The sequence below is a fragment of the Athalia rosae genome, chromosome 1 (genome assembly GCF_917208135.1).
Source record: "Athalia rosae chromosome 1, iyAthRosa1.1, whole genome shotgun sequence".
Lineage (NCBI taxonomy): Eukaryota > Metazoa > Arthropoda > Insecta > Hymenoptera > Athaliidae > Athalia > Athalia rosae.
The window spans coordinates 16,939,403-16,959,072 of record NC_064026.1 but is presented as its reverse complement, the minus strand read 5'-3'; the positions used below and the strand labels follow the sequence as shown (position 1 = coordinate 16,959,072).

At 40.2% G+C, this 19,670-nt stretch overlaps 2 protein-coding genes across 24 annotated transcripts in view; one reads left to right on the top strand and one right to left on the bottom strand.

Moving 5' to 3' along the window:
• LOC105689013 overlaps window positions 1–19,670 on the bottom strand; it is a 129,512-nt gene that overhangs the window by 35,282 nt on the left and 74,560 nt on the right. For 20 of the 22 annotated variants that reach the window (XR_007276800.1, XR_007276803.1, XR_007276801.1 and 17 more), the window contains 5 exons: window positions 13,973–14,241; window positions 11,775–11,801; window positions 11,415–11,586; window positions 10,571–10,781; window positions 10,282–10,477 (listed from right to left, as the gene is read on the bottom strand). Coding sequence is in view for 19 of the 22 variants with exons in the window: in XM_048649379.1 (XP_048505336.1) it covers window positions 10,282–10,477; window positions 10,571–10,781; window positions 11,415–11,586; window positions 11,775–11,801; window positions 13,973–14,241 (875 nt within the window). In the remaining 3 variants the exon portion in view is untranslated. The remainder of the gene's footprint in view (window positions 1–10,281; window positions 10,478–10,570; window positions 10,782–11,414; window positions 11,587–11,774; window positions 11,802–13,972; window positions 14,242–19,670) is intronic. The other 2 variants (XM_048649391.1, XM_048649394.1) reach the window with 2 other exon arrangements.
• On the top strand, window positions 78–10,067 carry LOC110117176. 2 transcript variants are annotated; one of them, XM_048649533.1, is made up of 8 exons: window positions 78–226; window positions 2,410–2,701; window positions 5,529–5,634; window positions 7,861–8,075; window positions 8,151–8,250; window positions 8,316–8,533; window positions 8,611–8,997; window positions 9,204–10,067. In XM_048649533.1, the coding sequence occupies exons 2-8, from the start codon at window positions 2,444–2,446 to the stop codon at window positions 9,609–9,611; spliced, it is 1,692 nt and encodes a 563-aa protein (XP_048505490.1). In that variant the 5' UTR covers window positions 78–226; window positions 2,410–2,443; the 3' UTR covers window positions 9,612–10,067. The 2 variants fall into 2 exon arrangements, with proteins under 2 accessions (XP_048505490.1, XP_048505487.1); XM_048649530.1 differs by having other exon boundaries at window positions 8,611–9,006.

Sequence of the window (19,670 nt, the reverse complement as noted above, 5' to 3'; positions counted from 1 at the left end):
CTGTCCGGTGTCTGGACCCTAGGGGTAGGGGGACCAAAAATGGGGACGGTAGGGTGGGTAGGGAGTCGAGAGAAGGGAGAAGGAGGTGTCGGTTCTCCGCAGGAAGTTTACCAGGCGTATTCCACGCGGAGGCAATAGGCAGTTGTCTTTTCGTCCAGACGACGTGAGGACGTATCTTGTAAATATTTCTTTTGACGGCTTTGCCGTCGTCTCATTTTACCGCGGGGTAAGTTTCTCACCATCGCGTCACTCGATCCCTCAAAATCTCCCCATTCACCGTTTCCCCGAATACATGCGATTCGTTTGCGACCGGAGATATGCCGAACCGAGTTGAACTTTTTTCCGCATATTTTTGAATATTTTTCTCCTATTTTCCCCAAATAATATTTTCCATTATCCAATACGCAATATCGAGAGAATTTCATGCAACGAACGGAGTTGTCATTCGAGTCGAATTGGGTCGCTAATTTTTCTGGGAAGTTTTTGATCGAATGGGATATATCAGCCACGCGGTGAAAGGTTTCCGTTTTGTTTATCGGCAGCTCGTTACAAACTGCAGAGATAAAACAATGAAAGGCAGTGGTATGTTTTCTTCGGAAGCCTGTGCCGCGGCGTATCCGGTGTATTAATTACGACGCGAGTGAATAGTAATTAATTGAGTATTTTGTTACTCGCGCACGCGATAACGAAACCATCGCTTTTGACATACCTGTACCTTTTTCTTTCTTTTTTTTTTTTCCGCTTCCAAATGCGGTTTGCATTGCCTGCGATTGTTTCGGGGTATTATATTTGCAACGTAACAAGGATAATTTGGCGGATCAGTGCTGTTCATTTTAACATCCATGGTACGGCTAATATTGGCTTCCACTATCACACTCGAATAATTAGGTATATTTCACCAACGTTGCCCCGCATTGCGGACATACGTAGGTATGTACGCCGATATGAACCGGTGTCCGTTGCCACATTTTCATGTTAACGATAAATGGATTAAAGCTGTATCGGCTATTGATTTGTAAATTATTGAATTCGTTTCTGCAAACCCGTGAATTCATACGAAGCGATTGCAGCTGAACGCAGATTAAATATCATTCAATATCACCAGCCGTACGAATATCGTGAGAATCGACCAATTTTTCAATTTTTTAATAGTGGACGAAAAATGTCAAGTTTTTCGATATCCGACGTTCGAGAAAAACGAGCTAAAATACATGAGGATTTCAAAGAATTAGTATGTTTATCGTTGCGTACATACGTTTCCGCAACCCAGATCTACCTACAATCTCTACTGAGATACCGACTAGAAATACGCACACGTAAGATTCACGGTATGTGAATTAGCGGCGACCGACAGGAAGCTGAGAAATTTTTTTCTACCTGTACCGCGATTGGGGTAAAATTTTTCGTAAGAGTACAGCGTCCTATTTTACAGCGGCATTAGTAATTATGAATTGTTTTTTTACATAATACGTAGCGCGCACTTCGCTCGGAAAAACAATGGCTGGCAACCACGTGATCCGGGCGTGCAGAGTTATCCCTATAACAAGATTTCTTTTTTTCAATCAACCAGCTTCGGTACTCCCGAAAGTCAGTCTCTGCGTTGTAGCTATACCTATAGCGTGGACGTTGTGTTTCCTTTCTCGTTTCGCTTCCGTCACACTTACGTAACGAAAAAGGTATCATGTGTCCATCATGCATGTTTCGCTGCAGAGAAAACGAAAGTGGCTTAAATTCTTATTAATCTTCGGTTAATTATCTCCCATTGATGCCTTCTGCCTTGCGGCCGCAATAAATGGCGATGGGATTTTCTCAATAAAAAGAAGGACGATATTAACGTTTCGAAAATTTATCATCGAGGGAAACGGCTGAGCCGAGTTCGTATTCGCGGGGTGAGAGAAAGCACCTTTAGTTAGCTACAGAGTTATGATAACGTCGATGTGCGAAGAGCGAGTATCGAAGTGACGTAATAAAAAGATCCGTAAGCAGTAATAGTGAGTAGGAATCGTAGTCGGGAACTTGTTTCGCGTTGCCTTATACGCGAATAAGGTTATAACGTAAAGGCAACATTCGGCACTCTCGAGTTTTTCCCCGCGTTACGATATACGTTCTATATGTACGTGTATAATACTTATTCCTCATGCAAGACGTTATACGTTATGTATAGTTGAGTAATCTTTCACGCACCCTAAGCATTGCGCAATTATTTGAACTGATTCACTCCGCGTGCTATTGTTTTTTTTTCTTCTATTTTACTTTTTTCTCTTCAAAATACGCATGCAGCCGAACGTGAGTTTCACAAATATCCGATCATCGCGTGCGGATATCGTCTGCGCGAGACGAGAAATGGGTGGAGTGGAAAAAAAAAATAATAATTAATAAATAACTGACGCGATTGTTTCCATCTTTCAGATATCGTCCTCAACCTTCGGCTGCAGGTGCTGAGATGCGGAACAAAATGGTGCTACTTTTTTGCACTCTGTTTTCAACGGCGTTGGCAGGGTCTTCCGACTGGAGGCCCGTCATTCCTTCGCACACGAGGTCTAGTCTGCTACAACAGGAGGCTGCGATTTACGACGAATCTCCACACCTTCAATATTCACTGGAACAATCTTCGATACCGTCGTCTCATCATCTCGCTCAACAGGAACAGGATCAGTGCGCACTGTACAAAGTAGCGATGAATCAGCAGCTCTATTTCGAGGTTCGTTATCGTACATGTTTTCTCTTTCTTTCTTTTCTTTTCAATTTTTCCAAATTTGATTTGTAGCTGATTTCCGCATTGATCTTCGTAGCGAAACTTTGAAGAGCGCATTTCATATTAATCACATTTAGCCGCGCTACGCCCGCAGAGAATCGTGAGCGATTTTTAAATAACCCGCGGGTGTTCGTACGGTTCTTCTTTTTCGTTTGAAAGGGCAACTTTCCAGTTTTTCATACATCATAAAGAACTGAAAACTGATTAGCTCCGGGCTCTGTCAGATACGTTAATTAATGTTTGCGGTTGATTAACATCCCCCGACAAATCATATGCCCCGCTTGCTTTGTTTGAAAAAAGAGAAAAGAAATGGGGACATCATTTTTCGGTTTCCTCGGGGCTAACGAATTCGCTGGTATACACACCTTGTTATACGCTTCTTTTTCAGTTATTATCGCAAATTCCACGCGTAGAAAAATAAAAGGAAATTTCGGAGAACATATAACTGGAGAAATTGTTATTCTTATGAGATTCCGATGCGAAATATTTATCACGGCGTTTCGAAAGGTGCGGCATTTATACCGCATGGATAGCCTTAATTCTCCTCATCAAAGTATGTACGTTCAGATGCACTATTAACCAACTATTTATATTCATATTTGCGCAATATACGTGCAAGTAATCGAAGTTATAATTATTCGCGGTACTTGGCGGATCTTGAATGCCGCCGTGTACGGTATCTAATTTTTTCGGCTATCACTTTTACGTTGATCGTTGGCGTTATGCAGTCGGATTCATAGGTCAGTTCATTTCCCCTTCAATGACCGGATCATTTTCATCGGCGCGTCCGCTTGGATTTAATAACGCGAGGAATTTCATCGCAGTGTCGCTCGGCGTATCGCGGAGCCCACTGACGGCCGATAAATCGTTTTCGCTTTTCAGGATCAAGTCGAATCGTACATTTATATGGAGATTCAAAAGCAGACTAAATTTCCATACGAGGTGCGTCGAACAATATTTCGCCTCGTTGTCCACACGGTCGCATTTGTCATGAGCTACCGTCGGTTTTACTACGAAAGTAAAAGTTCCCGTGCCCAGATGAGAAGTCGGCCATACTTTGCGTCGGGACGCGTTCAGCTTAAACGAAATAGCGAACTAACCGCAGTTGTTGGTATTGAAATCATTCATACGTATACGCATTTTTACATCCTCGCGGTTAGCTGAGAAGATTCGAGCGCAAGTTTCTGCCGCCTTCTCGGATATTATAGCAAAAAATTCGCCGCTCTCAATGAAAGTAGGAGAAAACATATCTTAGCTCGTTAACTTTAAGGTATAAGTATGTAGAAGTTGGATCCGTCTCCTCAACTATCTTCAAACTGAACGACGTACGCGTCGTCAGCCACGCGGTAGGTGTACGAATGACCCTTTTTTCGTTTAGCTTGTTGAACGTTTTTCGGCTGGGACAACGTCATTCATCGTTAATTAACGACAGAGTGCGCGGTACCTACGGTGTGTGATTATCGTCAATGTCGTAACCGCGTACACGGATCCTTAAAACTACAATTTCACGACGCACGACATAAAACAATATAATCCCAGATACGAATCGTAGTAAATTTATAGGCGAAACGTATGCATAAATATCTCGTGTATAAGCGAGTGAATTATTGCCCCCCTCTTAACAATATTCGCGTGACATCAAGGACGTGGCATTACGTTCGATAATTTGAACTAGTGTATAATAATAAATTATACGAAACGACGACAAAGTAGAGAGCATGTACGGTGCAAGTACTAAGGAGACCGTAAAATAATCAGGGGAAGTTGGTAATGTCTGGCGAGCCGCTGTGAAAGTTTCTCGTTCTTTCTTCGGATAGAATATATAAATATATCGATATCGCGCGGAGGGAAGATTGGAATGAAGCAATGGGATCGGTGTCCGTAAAACGGACAAAGCCAAGATCGCTCGAATTATATAGGATAAATAAATATGTACGTTGGTAATAAGTGCAATATAAGGAAGAAGAAATTATCCACGGTTTTAACGCAGACTGCACTGAGCCGTAATGATTGCTGAGCCGACGGTTATACAGATACAGTACGTATTCCTACACCTCTTTTAGCAACGAACGCCTACAGGTAGCACGCGCATACACAGTTCGCGTAATCACAAATCTCACTTTCTCAAGTTCAACGCTCTACCGGAATACTCGTGTTCCTTGGTACGCGATCGTTAATGGAACGTATTGTACTGCATTCGCGAGAAAAATTTTCAGCAATTTGAACACGTTGGACCGGAGTGTGTAAAGGGGAGAATAATTTTTATCCTCCGTGGCACTGCATTCCCCGTTCAATTGGAGGACTGAAGACGGTTTTTAAATCCACCGGAAGTTGCATTCAAACTTTACGTTTAAATGTCAAAGGTCGCCACGAGTTGGTCATTTCCGGTACCGCTCGTCCAATTATAATCTTCCGCGAGATCGGTCGCGGGGCTCGGATAACAGAAAAAAGCGCAAATTATAGGCGAATAAAAGTCAGCCGGATAAGAATCACGCGATCTCAACTAACCCTCTGCACGATGTAGTTGCGCCGTGGAGAGGGGTGAAATTACCCAAATGTTCAAACACGCGACGAGTGGCGAGTTCATATAGAAATGAATTACTGATTGGGTTGAACTTTACGGCCGAATTTCATCCCCCTTTTGTTTTCGTTGGAACAACGACGGCGCCACACGCGTAAACTTGAACGGATGAAATTTAATAGCTTCGGATTATCGAAATAAGAGTGTAGGTATCGATGATTTGATTTGAATTTTGATTTGTTCTTCTTGCAGTATGTTCACTACAAAATCGATCTACCAGACATGAAGGAATTCACGCTTTGCGCGTGGACTAAATTCCACAATCACAGCAACGACCATCCTCTGTTCTCTTACGCAGGTGAGACATAATAATAATAATAATAATAATAATAATAATAATAATAATAATAATAATAATAATAATAATAATAATAATAATAATAATAATAATAATAATAATAATAATAATAATAATAATAATAATAATAATAATAATAATAATAATAATAATAATAATAATAATAATAATAATAATAATAATAATAATAATAATAATAATAATAATAATAATAATAATAATAATAATAATAATAATAATAATAATAATAATAATAATAATAATAATAATAATAATAATAATAATAATAATAATAATAATAATAATAATAATAATAACAATAACAATAACAATAACAATAACAATAACAATAACAATAACAATAATAATAATAATAATAATAATAATAATAATAATAATAATAATAATAATAATAATAATAATAATAATAATAATAATAATAATAATAATAATAATAATAATAATAATAATAATAATAATAATAATAATAATAAAGATAAATATAAAAATGAGTTAGCAAGTGAAAAGTATATATCATCCGAAGTTTACCGAAAGTATTTTAAATAACGACGTATAGTCGTTATTTTTCGATTAGTCGCACGAGGCTACCCAATTTATATATATATATGTATTTCCAAACGCTTACCGGACTGAAAAAGTCTTGATGATAAAAAATTTATATAAATATATATACATATATAAATATAAATATAAATATATATATATTTATATATATTTTTTATCGTCAAGACTTTTTCAGTCCGGTGAGCGTTTGGAAATCGGAAAATAACGAAGGTGCATAAACTACATCGTTCCGGTGATAAAATGAGAATCGTTGTCATTGGAAAGTGTTGTTAATATCCCCGCAGCGTGCGTGTTTAATTTAGACCGAGTGAAACACGACTTAACGTTCATGGGCAATACCTTTAACGACTAACACGCATTGATATTCCTGAATGGGACAGCTAGCTTTGTAATGGAATAGAAATTGTATAACCCAAGTGTTTATTTATACAGTTTACGTAAAATGGCGGTGCATAAAAAAATCGGCGTCGGAGCGTATCGATAAATCTACGACGAAGGAATTTCAGGGCTGACTTGAAAACGGCAATTTCTGGTCCAAAAAGGAAACTGGATCGTGATTTTCACAGATTAATGTGCGAAAAGGGAAAGGCCTAAATCTAAACTACTTTTTCTATCCACGTTGGTGATCACGCAGATTGGGCGATCTTAAAACGCGGAAAAGGTGCGAAATAATTGAGTGCCGTCTGGTTCGCTAATTAAAACGGCGCCGGAAAAAGTGGGGAATAGTTCGTGAAGTTCTGAGTTTAGCTGTATACTGTGGGCATGAAAGCTACACAAACAAAGATTTATCGATCGTTAGCTCGGTGTTTAAACTTCAACGTTGCAGCCACCGCCTCCCTTGAGATTTGTAGAGTGAAATTTAAGGCTGTATATATAGTTATATATACCTACCTATACATATAAATATACAAGACACGACGTACCTACTGCCGTGCAGGTGGTAAGGCGGTGACTGGCTAACGAGCGAAATTCTAGACGCATTTTATTTTAGAAATTCTCAACAATTCGCAGATCTATATAAACCAAAAATGAATAGCAGTCAAATATCTCAGGACGCGCGTGACGGTCATTCGGATGAAAAATGTTGCTGAAATTATATGAGAATAAATAAATATAAACGTAATCGACGAAACTCAATTTCAATGATATACCTATACGTGGATCTGACAATACGGTGTCGTCTGGATTCTAATCTCTTTTTATTCGACCGACCGTTTCCTGGCTCTAATGTCAACGGGAATAATTACTTGGGTTGCCTGTTCATTCCTCAACTATTCAATATCAAATCAACACGCACGCTATTCACGCGTTGGGACGCATTCCGATGTGGAATAATCTTTTTGTAACGATAGAAAGTTGGCCATTTTTCACACTCGATTATCCCGAGTTTGTACATAGGTAATAAATGTTAGTTTCGACGTGTAACATAAGGTGCAGTAGGTGCGAAGAGTTTTATGAGTAGACGACTTTTGCTCAGCGCCGTTTTTTTTTTTTTTTTATTCTTCTCTTTCCTTATTTCTTTCCAAAAGCGAAGTGAGACGAATTATTCCGCGTTTTTCTCGACAGTCGATGATGAGGGTCAGTGAGAGGAACTAGACGATAAGATGACCGGTTAATACCAGCGTAAAAATTGAATTACAGTCGATGGTCAGCCCCGCGGCATACTGGCCTGGATCGCAAATACGGCGAGAAGTTCTTACTTCATGTTAAACATAGACGGTCACAACATATTCAGACTGAACTATCCCCTCAGACTGAATAAGTGGTATCACTCCTGTCAAAGTTGGAACGGAAGAACCGGAGAGTGGCAGATATGGGTCAACGACGAACGAGTCGGGCGCGGATTCAACAACAGGGTGAGTTTTGGAAGGCGATCTAACGACATGAGTGCCCCGGGCGAACGCTGATGGTTGATTTTTTTCCGCACCCAGTTGGTTGGTCACGTTATCAAGGGAGGTGGAATCGCTATTTCCGGCCAAGAACAGCGTCAACTAGGTGGAGGATTTTTGGAGGGTTCCGAAGCTCCGGACGGTGAGTTTGAATGGTAATAAATTTTTGAAAATCATCATCATCATAAACTGCGACGATTTCCACAGGTTCGGGTGGATATCTTGGCGAACTTACGATGCTTCAACTGTACGGTGTCGCTTTGACGGCTGGAAAAGCTCACAAAGATCACAAACATCATCACGCTCATCACTGGGAACATGACACCAGCAACAACACTCCAAGACCGACGACTACTCAGGCTCCAGTCACCGGACGACCCCTTCCTCAAAGTCCCTTCCTAACTGGAGGACAAATTAACCACCAGGTGGGGGTCGAGTCCTGAATTTATTCGCATCTCTTGTGATCCCCTGTTCGTTCTCTAATTATAATTTTAATTGCCAGGTTAAGATCAACACGGGTACGCCGCTGCAAATAACTCAAAATGGGCTGACCCTTCGGCACCCGAATATCCTCCAACCTCAGACGTCGTACCAACCACTACTTCCTCCCGTTAATCCTGACTCAAATCCTGCGCCACCCGTTACAGGTTTTGGATCCGCCCTCGGCGGACTACCTCTGAGGACTAGTCAGTATTTTGGCAATCAAATACCGCAATTATCCCAGATCTCTCAAATTCAAGGACAATCCGACAATGGATTCTCATATCTCGAGAGTCAGTACCCGACAATTTATAAGAGAGAGGTAAAATCTGCCGATACGGAAGATGCCGATGCGCAAAAATCTATTGCAAAGAGGGAAGTTGATGGCGACAAAGTTGTCCATGACAAGGTAAGGCCGGTAGGTTTTCTTTTTTATCAAATGATGAAAACTAACTAAAATTATATACGCGAGTTTGGGGTACAATTTTTGTCATCTTTGTGGTATCGATGGGATAAATTCGAACCGAGACTTACGGACTCTCGAGGATCTGACAAACTATCGGTAATTGTTTCTTCTTATCCGTTTTTTTCATCCTCCTTTTCTTTTCATCAAAGGTTACCTTTGTTTCTTCCGAAAAGAACGAAAAGGAGCCATCGGCGTCTTCAGCTTCGTTCGGAGCAAAGATAGTTCAGAAACGAGATTCCGAGAAGAAAAAACGAGGCCTTGTACAGCTGGCTGACGGATCGATACTCGATGATACTTTCCTCGGTGGAAACCAGGGACTGGACAACAATTATTTCTCAGGATTAGCCAGCTTTGGCTTAGAACTTCCGATTCACAAAATGAAAGACGAAGAACGAGAACCTGCCGAAGGCGAAGTTAAACAGGTCATGGAGGTCTGCGACGGGTGTGCCGAAGACCCGTTCGAAAAAGCTCTTATCATGGGATGGAGATCCGTACCAAAAAAATTATACTCCGGTGCTCTTTATCTACCGGCAGCGCAAACGTGCAAGGGATTTTAGGACATCGAACTTTCAAATCATCGTTCGCTGTTTCTTGGTGGCTATTTTGTTTCAGCTGATTGTGAGTGACACTCAGAGGCTGTTGATTTCGGGAATCATCATGGACTAGCGCAAGCAGTATAACAACCAGTAGCGTATTTTTCGTCGATAATTTTTGTACAATAATAATACTCAGAGGGCCGCGTTTCACGGTATTCTATGCTCCAAGGCCGACAATGATTACGAGTATCAATAACGTTGCTGAGTTAGTTTCGCTTTTCTGGCATTGTAGTTTCTAGCATTGAGCTACTGCTTTCCTCGCGGACAAGCTCAAAATCTATAGAGGGTTTATTTATGAATCGATTTAATTTAAGAATACATCACGAGTCATGCCTACACACTCATTTTCATAGTTGTGTAACAGTAGCAGTGTAATATAACATAAGACTTAGCGAATAAACTAATTGTATATTGTTATTGTTATCATGTTCTGTGAATTTTTAATCACCCTGCACCAACTTACTTTACCCCGCTACTTCAATCTTTTTTCATACCGAAACCTCCTGATCGTCTCATGCTAAAAAGTCTTCAAACTTTTCGACACTAAGATCTGCGCGAGTCTAAACAATAGCGAGTGGTTGAACGATCTCCGATGTTGTTATTATCATGACAGTACAACGAAATTTCCTACCTTGCTTTTGTGAACGTGCTGGTGTTGGTACTCGCTGTCAAACTCTGGTTCACTAAAGTAACTCTGATCTTCCCAATGGGGTGGAAGTCCTCCGCCTCCTCCCGGTGCTCCGAGAGGACCTGGCATCCCGGCGACTCCGTCGGAGCTTTCGAAAAGTCGGAGAACACTCCTGTCTCTTATGTCCCTCAGGTGAGACCTGTGAATGAAATTATAGAACAAGATTTTTTAGTAATTCTCTGACTTTTCATAAAACTAACAGTTGCAATGAGTTAATAATTACGATGCTCACCTCATGTCCTCAAGCTCGTAGAACATGTCTTTGTTACTGTCGTGTATGTAGACCTTGACGAGAGGGCTGTCGAGGTACTCCATTGTCAGTTGCTTCGGGAAACTCCTTACAAATAGCGCTTTCACTGTGTCTATGCTCGTTATTTCGTTCGGTAGTAGAGCCCGCTTCGTTTCGTTCCTGTACTGCAGGAACACCAGTCCTAGGGATGCGCCCACAGAAATTCATTGTTTTGTCAGAGATCAAACATCTCGATATCGCTTCAAACTGCTACTCAATTCATTAATTGGGTACACAAACGCTACTCGAGGTTATCCAATGATGATGAATGTTTTTTTATGATAACAAGAAGATGAAGAAGACGAAGAAGAAAAAGAAGAAGAAAGAGGGGTGCATCGTCATGTTTTTTCTTCAACGATTCGATTGTATTTTACGGACCAAGAACGTGGAACGAGGTTGCATACTCATGATTCTAATTTTGGGATAAAGTGAGAATTTGTGCGATAACTATGAGTGCAATAATTATTTAATACGTGAGCTGGGCATTATCTAATTGTAAGTACAGATATCAATTTCTAAGAGATGTACAGTTGACATTTATTTATTAGAAATTTACGATAAATTTGCGATACACCGCTATGAGAATGAACTTTGAAGTTACCTTTGTCACACAGTTTCTGTAAAATTGACGATTAATATTCCTCTCTTGATATTTAATTTTCTATTCACTTATCGTACACCTATTCCAACTGAATTCCTCTGCGCAGATATCGAACGATAGTAATAATGTTCTCTTCATTCATATTCATTATGAATGAAAAGTGGAATATGACCGATCGTAAGTTACCTAGTGGACGCTCGAGCGTCTTGCTGGGTGTTCTGACGACGGGAAGACTGCTTCGTTGTTTTCCACCACGACGGAATCCTGTGCTGGATGTTTCAACCTCGGACATTATCCCCGGATCATCGTCAAACAGCATAGCTGACGAGGGGGGTGGGTATCCACGGGGGAGCGTGGTCTAAAAATTTCAAGTGGAATTCCATAAACTCGCTCAACGTTGAATAAGATATTCGCGTCTAGATGTGCATTCTCGGTTGAATTAGATACGAAATACATGTCGTGCGTGGTGCATGATTCAACGAACATTACAATGATGATAAAGTTCTAGGTTTCTTTAAGAAAAGATGCTTCGAACTTCAGGATTACCTTTCCCCTTCTTGACTTGGTCCCCATCTGTTGTCGAGGAACACGAAAACACACAGAAATAAATAAACATTAGAAACTGTAGAAGGAAGAGTTTAAATATGTTTGGTTTATTAGTGATGCTCAAAATATATACACGCATTCCGGTATTGTAATTAAACATGGCGTCGAAAAAAGAAACCAGCAGCATCTCCACATTCATAATGATATAGCCAAGTTTTGAATTGGAGGAAGGAAAATCCAAAAGTAGGACATATAAACTTATAATTAAATTATGTTCATCACTGACTTGTATCTTGTACTTCTTGACAAACAACAATAATCATTATTCAATTATATCTACTTCTATTATTATAGGTGCGCATACTTTCAGCTAGTTATATACAAATTTCTCCACGTTCATCGTGATGGTTATGATTTAACTTTTTTGTGCAAATTTGAGTTATTCTCGAATGCGTATATTCTCTTTCAAATGATAAATTGAAAAATAAATTAGAGTTAACAATGAAGTAGATTGAGCTGAGATTTGGAAGCGCCGGGCTATCTCGTCGGGAAAACCACTCGATTCTTTCGATACTGACAGAATTCAGCTATTGGTGTTTACATTCAGCGGTAGAAACATCGTTTCTCTCCTCCAATTCCATTTGCCTGCAACGTTTTCTTAGATATACACGTTGGAGGGAAGGTTTATTTTCCTTTCTGAGTAAACAGACTTGCGGGAAGTATATTCTGGCCCGCGTGGGGTGAATTTTTTGGTACTAGAAACCCGAGCAACGGAAGAAGGTGAAAAGTAAAGAGTGGAACATTCGAAAAGAGGCGTATATATATTGTAAATGCACAAACTCTATACAATTTTCGAATGAACCAAGCGCGAGTGCTTTCAACGCGTTTCCACTCGAATCGTTGCAAATTGCTACTCCTCTGCCCTGTTCACGCAGGGGGATAATTAGATTTCTCTCACCTTACCTTTTTTTTTCTACCCTGATATGCAGGCCTGGCTCAAGGAGCGGCAAGTTTGACCTAGTTACATAGATGATTGCTCGATTATCGACTCGATTATTGAATCGATTATCGGCCGCCAAGCCCCTCTTCACCTCGTTTACGGAGTGCAATTATTGATTCGATCAGATATTTCGCAATTTGAGGTATGTAAATAAAACGCGCGTTTTCCCCGTTTTTCCGCTGTAGACTCCAGTGATTTGTTGAACACATAATTGCGGGATATTCGGTGCAGAGTGTTCTACCACCTGATCATTTTCTATTCGCTGAAATGAATCATCTACCTATAGGAAATGGATTTCCGAAAGTCGGTTTTATACGACAAAACAGCACGTCGCTACAGTACCTTTCGTAGAACAAGTTAGGGGCTGAAACCCCGATCGAAGGATATCGACGAAAAATCGATCCGATTAAATTGAGGCGTTCGAAAGAGCCTACTTTCGTGGCTTCCTTTCACCTGAGTCTATACTACACACGAGCTGGGCGTAACGTTAATTCCATTTTCCCTTCGTTGAATATTTCTTTTTCATTTGCTCAACTATACAGTAAATATTCCCATCAGCTCACGGATTTTGCTATTTCATCGAGAGAATTGTATACGTGAGACAATTTTCAACCAGCTGTCAGGCTTCTCACACACGCGGTAGACGGAAAAAAAAAAAAAAAAAAATGAGAAAAAAGATCGAGAAGGTCTGCGAATATGAGTTGATATTTTATATTCATCGTCCGGTAGTGCTAGCGGGAAACGTATAAATTTCATGACAGCTCGTTTCATTTCTCTTCCGGTCCGATCTGATCATGTATCTTCAACTATTCGATCGGAAGACGACAGCCGAATAACATGCTCGGTCTTCTACAGATTCCGAACGCAATCCTGTCATTTCCGCATAGATTTTCCCACGCAATTCCAAAGCTATCAATCGTTAATCGAAATCCTTCCAGATACACAATCTTCCAATGTCGCTCTTTCCGCCGTCACCTCTCGCATAAATAAACAAGGCCGATCACAACTCTGCAGAATATGCATGAATATTTAAGTGCACCGAAAAAATTAGCGAATGAAAATGAAAAAATTGAATGGAAAAAATTGTTTATCGATAAGTAGGAATACAGTTGACCTTGTAAAATACCGGTGTTGAAAACGTTCCCTTTTTTCTTGCATATGAAAACGAGTCGATCTTTCACGTATATTTTGAACGCACCTCTAGGTCCATGGTGGTTGCGTGTCGATTAGAAGTCGCTCCGTACTGTCCGTGTGGAGGAGGCAGATGATGAGGATGGAGCGGATGCAGTTGAGAGTTGAACTGCTGATGATGGAGGGACGGTTGATGGTCCCCGCTGAGAGTATGTCGACGTGGCTCGTCCCGGGAACGACCACCACCTCCACCGGTCCCCGCGACGCCGATGCGCCTTCCTCCCCCACCGGGAAGGTCACCGGTGCCACCTTCACCTTCACCCCTTCCGGTGCCACCTGCGGAATAAAAGCAACGGTCTTCGTGAATCGTAATCGTTCGGATCGAGTCTTTTTCTTAATCGATTAACCCTGAACTTTAGACGCGTTGCGGGTGCTTTCTTAATTCGATTGAGTCCTGTGTCGGAACATCGACCGTAAAAATATTTTTAAACTCGGCTAAAGTATTGCGATTGTTTTAACGAATAATTCCTGGTTTGCGGAATTTTAGCGCGGCTATAAACGAAAGTTCAGCAATGGCTCGGCCTATTTGGCAGAAACCTGCGACGTCCAGAAATAAATTATGCGGTGCGAAGGGAGACCAAAATAGGTTAGATTAGGTTAGTTAGTTGACTGTTTGTTTACGTGTCTAGTTTTATCCGGTGAAACGAGCTGTATAGGAATCCGAATGGGAAATAAAAATTTTACATTCAATTCGCGCGCGCATGTATATCCATAAAGCGCATGCATAAAACGGAAATTTTACACAGGTATTTTAATACATGAGGAAGAAAACCAAATCACATTCGAGCTACTTCATAAATCGAACCTTGGATTCACAACGCCCTTAGACAGAAAAAAGAAAAGAACCTTCTACACATACATACATATATCAGCTGAGAATAATTTCAAAGACTCGAGATACTCCTTCGTTCCTGCGCGAATTTTGTGCTACACGAGCAGACGATAAAACCTTCCGCGCTGATGGATAAGATCAAAGGCGTAGCTGCATAAGTATATACGACCGCGTACGTCGGTGTGGATATATAAGTCGAAATTCTCAAGTGCACATCTCATCTCTTTTACATTTTCCATACGCCTTAGCGTGGAAGGGAGTCGTTGACCCTAATAGCGATCGTTTAACAACTCGTCTAAATCCTGCATGTAATAATAACGAGTAAATCGCACCGTACACGCGCGATCGAAACCCCGCACTCACGCCTGTACCCGGTGAAAAATTAAAAAAAATCACCTCATCCCCGGGATAATTCGAAAATTTCAGAATTCAAGCGAGAATAAATAAATAAATAAATATATAACTTTGCAATCGAACAAAAATTTTCGTACAAGAATAAAATCTTCTCGGCAGAAATTTTTTCCCCGTGTTACGGACAAGATTGAATAAGGAAGAAAAGGAAGAAAAAAAAGAAGAGGGATGGGAGACAAAGGCTGTGAAGTGCTAATTATAAAGCAGCGTGCTTCATTATAGAAAGGGGAGGAGGGAGGAGAAACCTGAATATTAGGTACAGCATATATCAAGGTACACATGAGTAGGCGACGACATATCAGCGTTTGTGAGGGTGCGGTATGTACTATATGACAGATACATATAATTTACAGATGTGTATAGGTATGTATATATATACATGCATACAAGCGGCATCGCATAGTCGCAGAAGTAGTTGAGTGAGACGATGACCCAGTTCTGGGATGGTATACACATACATAGAGTAGCTGGTAATATTAGATCGCGTAGATCCAGTGGGTACATCATGCGAGTCCATTGAAAATGTTCAGCTGAACCATTCGTAGATATTCCCGACCAACGGTTTTCTAACTTTAGAAATAAAAAGTCTCTAACGTACGGTATATAATATCATATTTTATCTGCCCCTAGATTTTTTACACAAATTTTTCTTCTCACCCAGAGTAGAATTTGAGGTCCGCGAATTTTTTATCCGAGTTTCATCGTACGCGGGATGGAAAATCTCCCCACCACACGTGCAGGGCGCGTAGGTATTATTTTTAAATTTCGCTTTTTATTTCTCGCTGTGCCAAAGATATGCACGTATATCACGTACGTGCATTTTTATTATTATTATTATAGTCAATAAGAGTAACTACAAAAAAATTCCACTCGTACACGTAGAAATTGAGGAAGAGACGCAACATTTTTAATCTTTCAAGTCGCAAAGAATCGGGTGCCCTGGAGGGCATCGTGCCTCGTAGAGTTTTTTTTTCGGTTTTTTTTTTTTTCTTTTTTACATAATGTACCGTCGCACAGGTAGAGCATACACGTTGCGCATGTATGGGTACGTCTCTTCCACGACGAATATCTTTTCTGAACATTTTTTCATCCTTTTACTTTTTCCGCCCCACCCGGTTTTGCTCTTGACGATTATTTTCGCGCGACATGTTTCAGATTCGAATCGAGAAATACGGGAAACAAAAAAAGAGAGAAAAGAAAAAAGGGGAGGAAGTCAACGATTCAATTGTATAACGGCTTGCTTTGGCAACGCGAACGTTTGACGGAGCGGCCGTTTTATAATAGCGATTTAAAAATATCATTCCAAAGATTTTTCAAACTCCAGCCACGCGTCCATCGCTCGTGGCATGGACGGACGGGGTATACCTATACCTGCACTACACACGTATAGCTTATTTTTAGCGAAAGAAATATCGAGCCTATATTATTTTAGAAAATAAAGAAACAAAAAAAGACCTATGAGCAGCCGCGTGAACTATTTAACGCGCGTTCGAGTATACATATGCGTAAGCATTTATTTACGGTGAAAATCTACAATAAAAAAAAAAAAAAACACACACACACACACACACACAGAGAATAACACATAACCTTGAATCGGAAATAAATTCCTGAATTTTAAGATCAGCTGGTTATTCGAGAAGGTTGAAAATTTGGAGCCCTTAATACGAGCAACGTCGAAAATACGTCCTTAATACGCTCTGAAATGTCGAAAGCTTCTCATCGGATTAAATTCGTTCGCTATTTCATTTCTTTTTCTGGTATTATAAAATATACCGTATGCATACAGAGTGTATAGCTGGTAATTAACTTCAGCACTTTCATCTCCGCGTTTCATTTCAAATTCTCCAACGCAAGCCGCAGCTTTTATTTCTTTCCGTGTCTACGTCTTGTAAATTTACTTTTCTTCCCTTTCTTTTTTTTTTTTTTTCATTCTTATCAGACATAAAACACAGAGGTTTATGCAGCAAAGGCAACCCTTGCAAATTGGAATGGAAATTATGCAATATACATACCTATATACTGTATGGGGTTGAATGGTTTTTGTACCACACGGGTATAGGTATACACGGGAACAGTTAAATCGAGACTGATCATAGAAGCGTTGTTAATGTCAATTAGAATAATTGTTGATAAGAAGGTTAACGAAGGATTAACAGTCTGCCAAGACAAACGCAACATCCCAAAGGCAAATCCTAATCAACTTCGACCAGCGACGACGCGCCGAGCCAATCAGCCCCTTGTGTGGTGGTAATTATGAAGCCCGTGTCTGCCTGCGAACACCATCGCTATCTCTACAGAATATGTACTACGTATACCTGCACAAACTATGTATATACCTTATACGTTATATGCGTATGTGGACACGTCGTCATGTACGTCAGATACAGTCACTTCGTTTCCATCATACGTATTGCACAGCTAGGAGATACCTCGCGATTCGGAGTGATTTTTAATTCTCCGCGGGCGATCGCCTCGTAACCTTGATATTTAAAATAAAACAAATGTCCAGAGTATGTCTTCTACGAACGCTTTATTCTCGCAGAAATATGCCTGTCGAGTCGGATTTAATTGCCTGATGTTTTTTTTGTTTCTTATTTTTTTCAAGTTAATCTTCGACAATGGTTCTTTTTGTTTTCGTCCAATTGGGTCGACCACCCTTCGGAGTTGGTGTATAAAGTACACGCGAACCCGAAAGAGTACGAAGTGTTCTCGGTTTTTCGAATATTTTATTTTTCATTACCACGCGTACTTTCATGTCTCCGGCTAGGAGTTGAAATTTTTTCTGAAGCACGGACCGCGGTACATGGTTACCACGCTACGTTCGTACACACCGATACGTACATACGTACAACGAGGCGGCAGAGTAATTCGACGTAAATTGAAGTCGTTAATTTCCGCTGCACGAGTCATCGTCGCATCGAACAGCTAGGGGACAATTTCATGTGGAGAACGTATCTCCGCTCGACACCGAATTACCGATGTACAGTATTCTTGACCGTCAAATAAAATCGTTTAACCTCCGCATTGTTATTCGTACGAGAAATTCTTTCTTTTTCAAAATCATTTGATTCATTCGTTGTTTTTGGAGTGCACGTTTTTAATCGACGGTATCGGGATCGTTGACGGACCAACAAAATATATGAGTCGTTACGTCAACAATCCCACCGCTGCCACCAAAAATTTATATCTGTTACGTCCGATCGTGGTTGGTTGGAAGGGATCGTTCGCAACAGGAGTTTGTCTCGATTTTTTGGGTCCAAGTGCGAGCACTTTTCACCTGGGACTCGAGACCAGTACGAACGATGGAAATAGGGGTGGTTAATAATAATAATGGTGAAGTTAGGGTGAGTTGGATTCGCGAAGGATTTTCTTATTCGAAGAGTGCTTTAATTTTGTATGCTTGACCTTCTTGACCTTCAGTTTTATCGATTGTTTTATAGTTAGGATATTTAAGGTTGAATTCTATCGGTATGGGTTGGGGGTAAGAGTTGGAGGGAGATGAGGAATTAGAAGAGTTGGGAATTGCAGGGGTATGAGGTGAAGAAAACGAGTTTTCTGAATTAACGTAATGCTCTGAAATAAACCGTGGGATTTCGCTTTCCGGAATGGAAACCGATTGTTGGAGTTGTTTTTGGAGGCGACGAAGCTGGACCCTGCGTCCTGCTCTTCTCCTCATTAGAGATTACTAATATACTCGTCTTATAGATTTATGAAATAACTAACTCGTACGAATTACTTGACCTTTGAGATAACTACAGCTATGGCGAGCGAGTTTCTCAACGGTCGTACAATTCAAAGGAAAAAAGTCAATGAGGAACACAACTACAGCTATGGTGAGCGAGTTTGCTTTCACAGACCTTTTCCTTTTGAGAGTTTTGAAATTGGCAAAATTTGAAGAACTAGGTAATTGAAATAAGGGCGAAATTTGAATGAATAAATGATTATATTTCTAAAATAAAATATAAAATACAAAATTTATAAAAATAAGAATACTAGCTAACTGATGATCGGAAAACTCAAGTTAGAATCGGGAGTGTTGTGAATTGGGAAAATAAGAATTTGGAATTAGACGAGAATGTATGAAAATAACAAGACCTTGCTTGGACTGAGTTTGATCGACGAACTGACAATGAATTTTTGGAACTCGTCAGGGACTGACTGGACTTGACTGAACCTTTTCTTGAACTTTTCTCGAACTGAACTTCTTGAATTTTTGAATATGAATGTTTTTTTATGACTGAACTAAGATTTAGACTAACTATGTAACTATGACTATGACTACTGACTATTACTACGACTAACTACATTATGTACTATTCTCTATTATACTATGAGTACTGCTAGTGCGAGACGCGGTTTTTATAGTGAGATTTTGGGGGCGGTGTTTTGTAAATTCCCACGATTAATTAGAATTTCTTTTTGGGGGTTCTTCCAATCGTGTGCGATTATCTATTTTTTC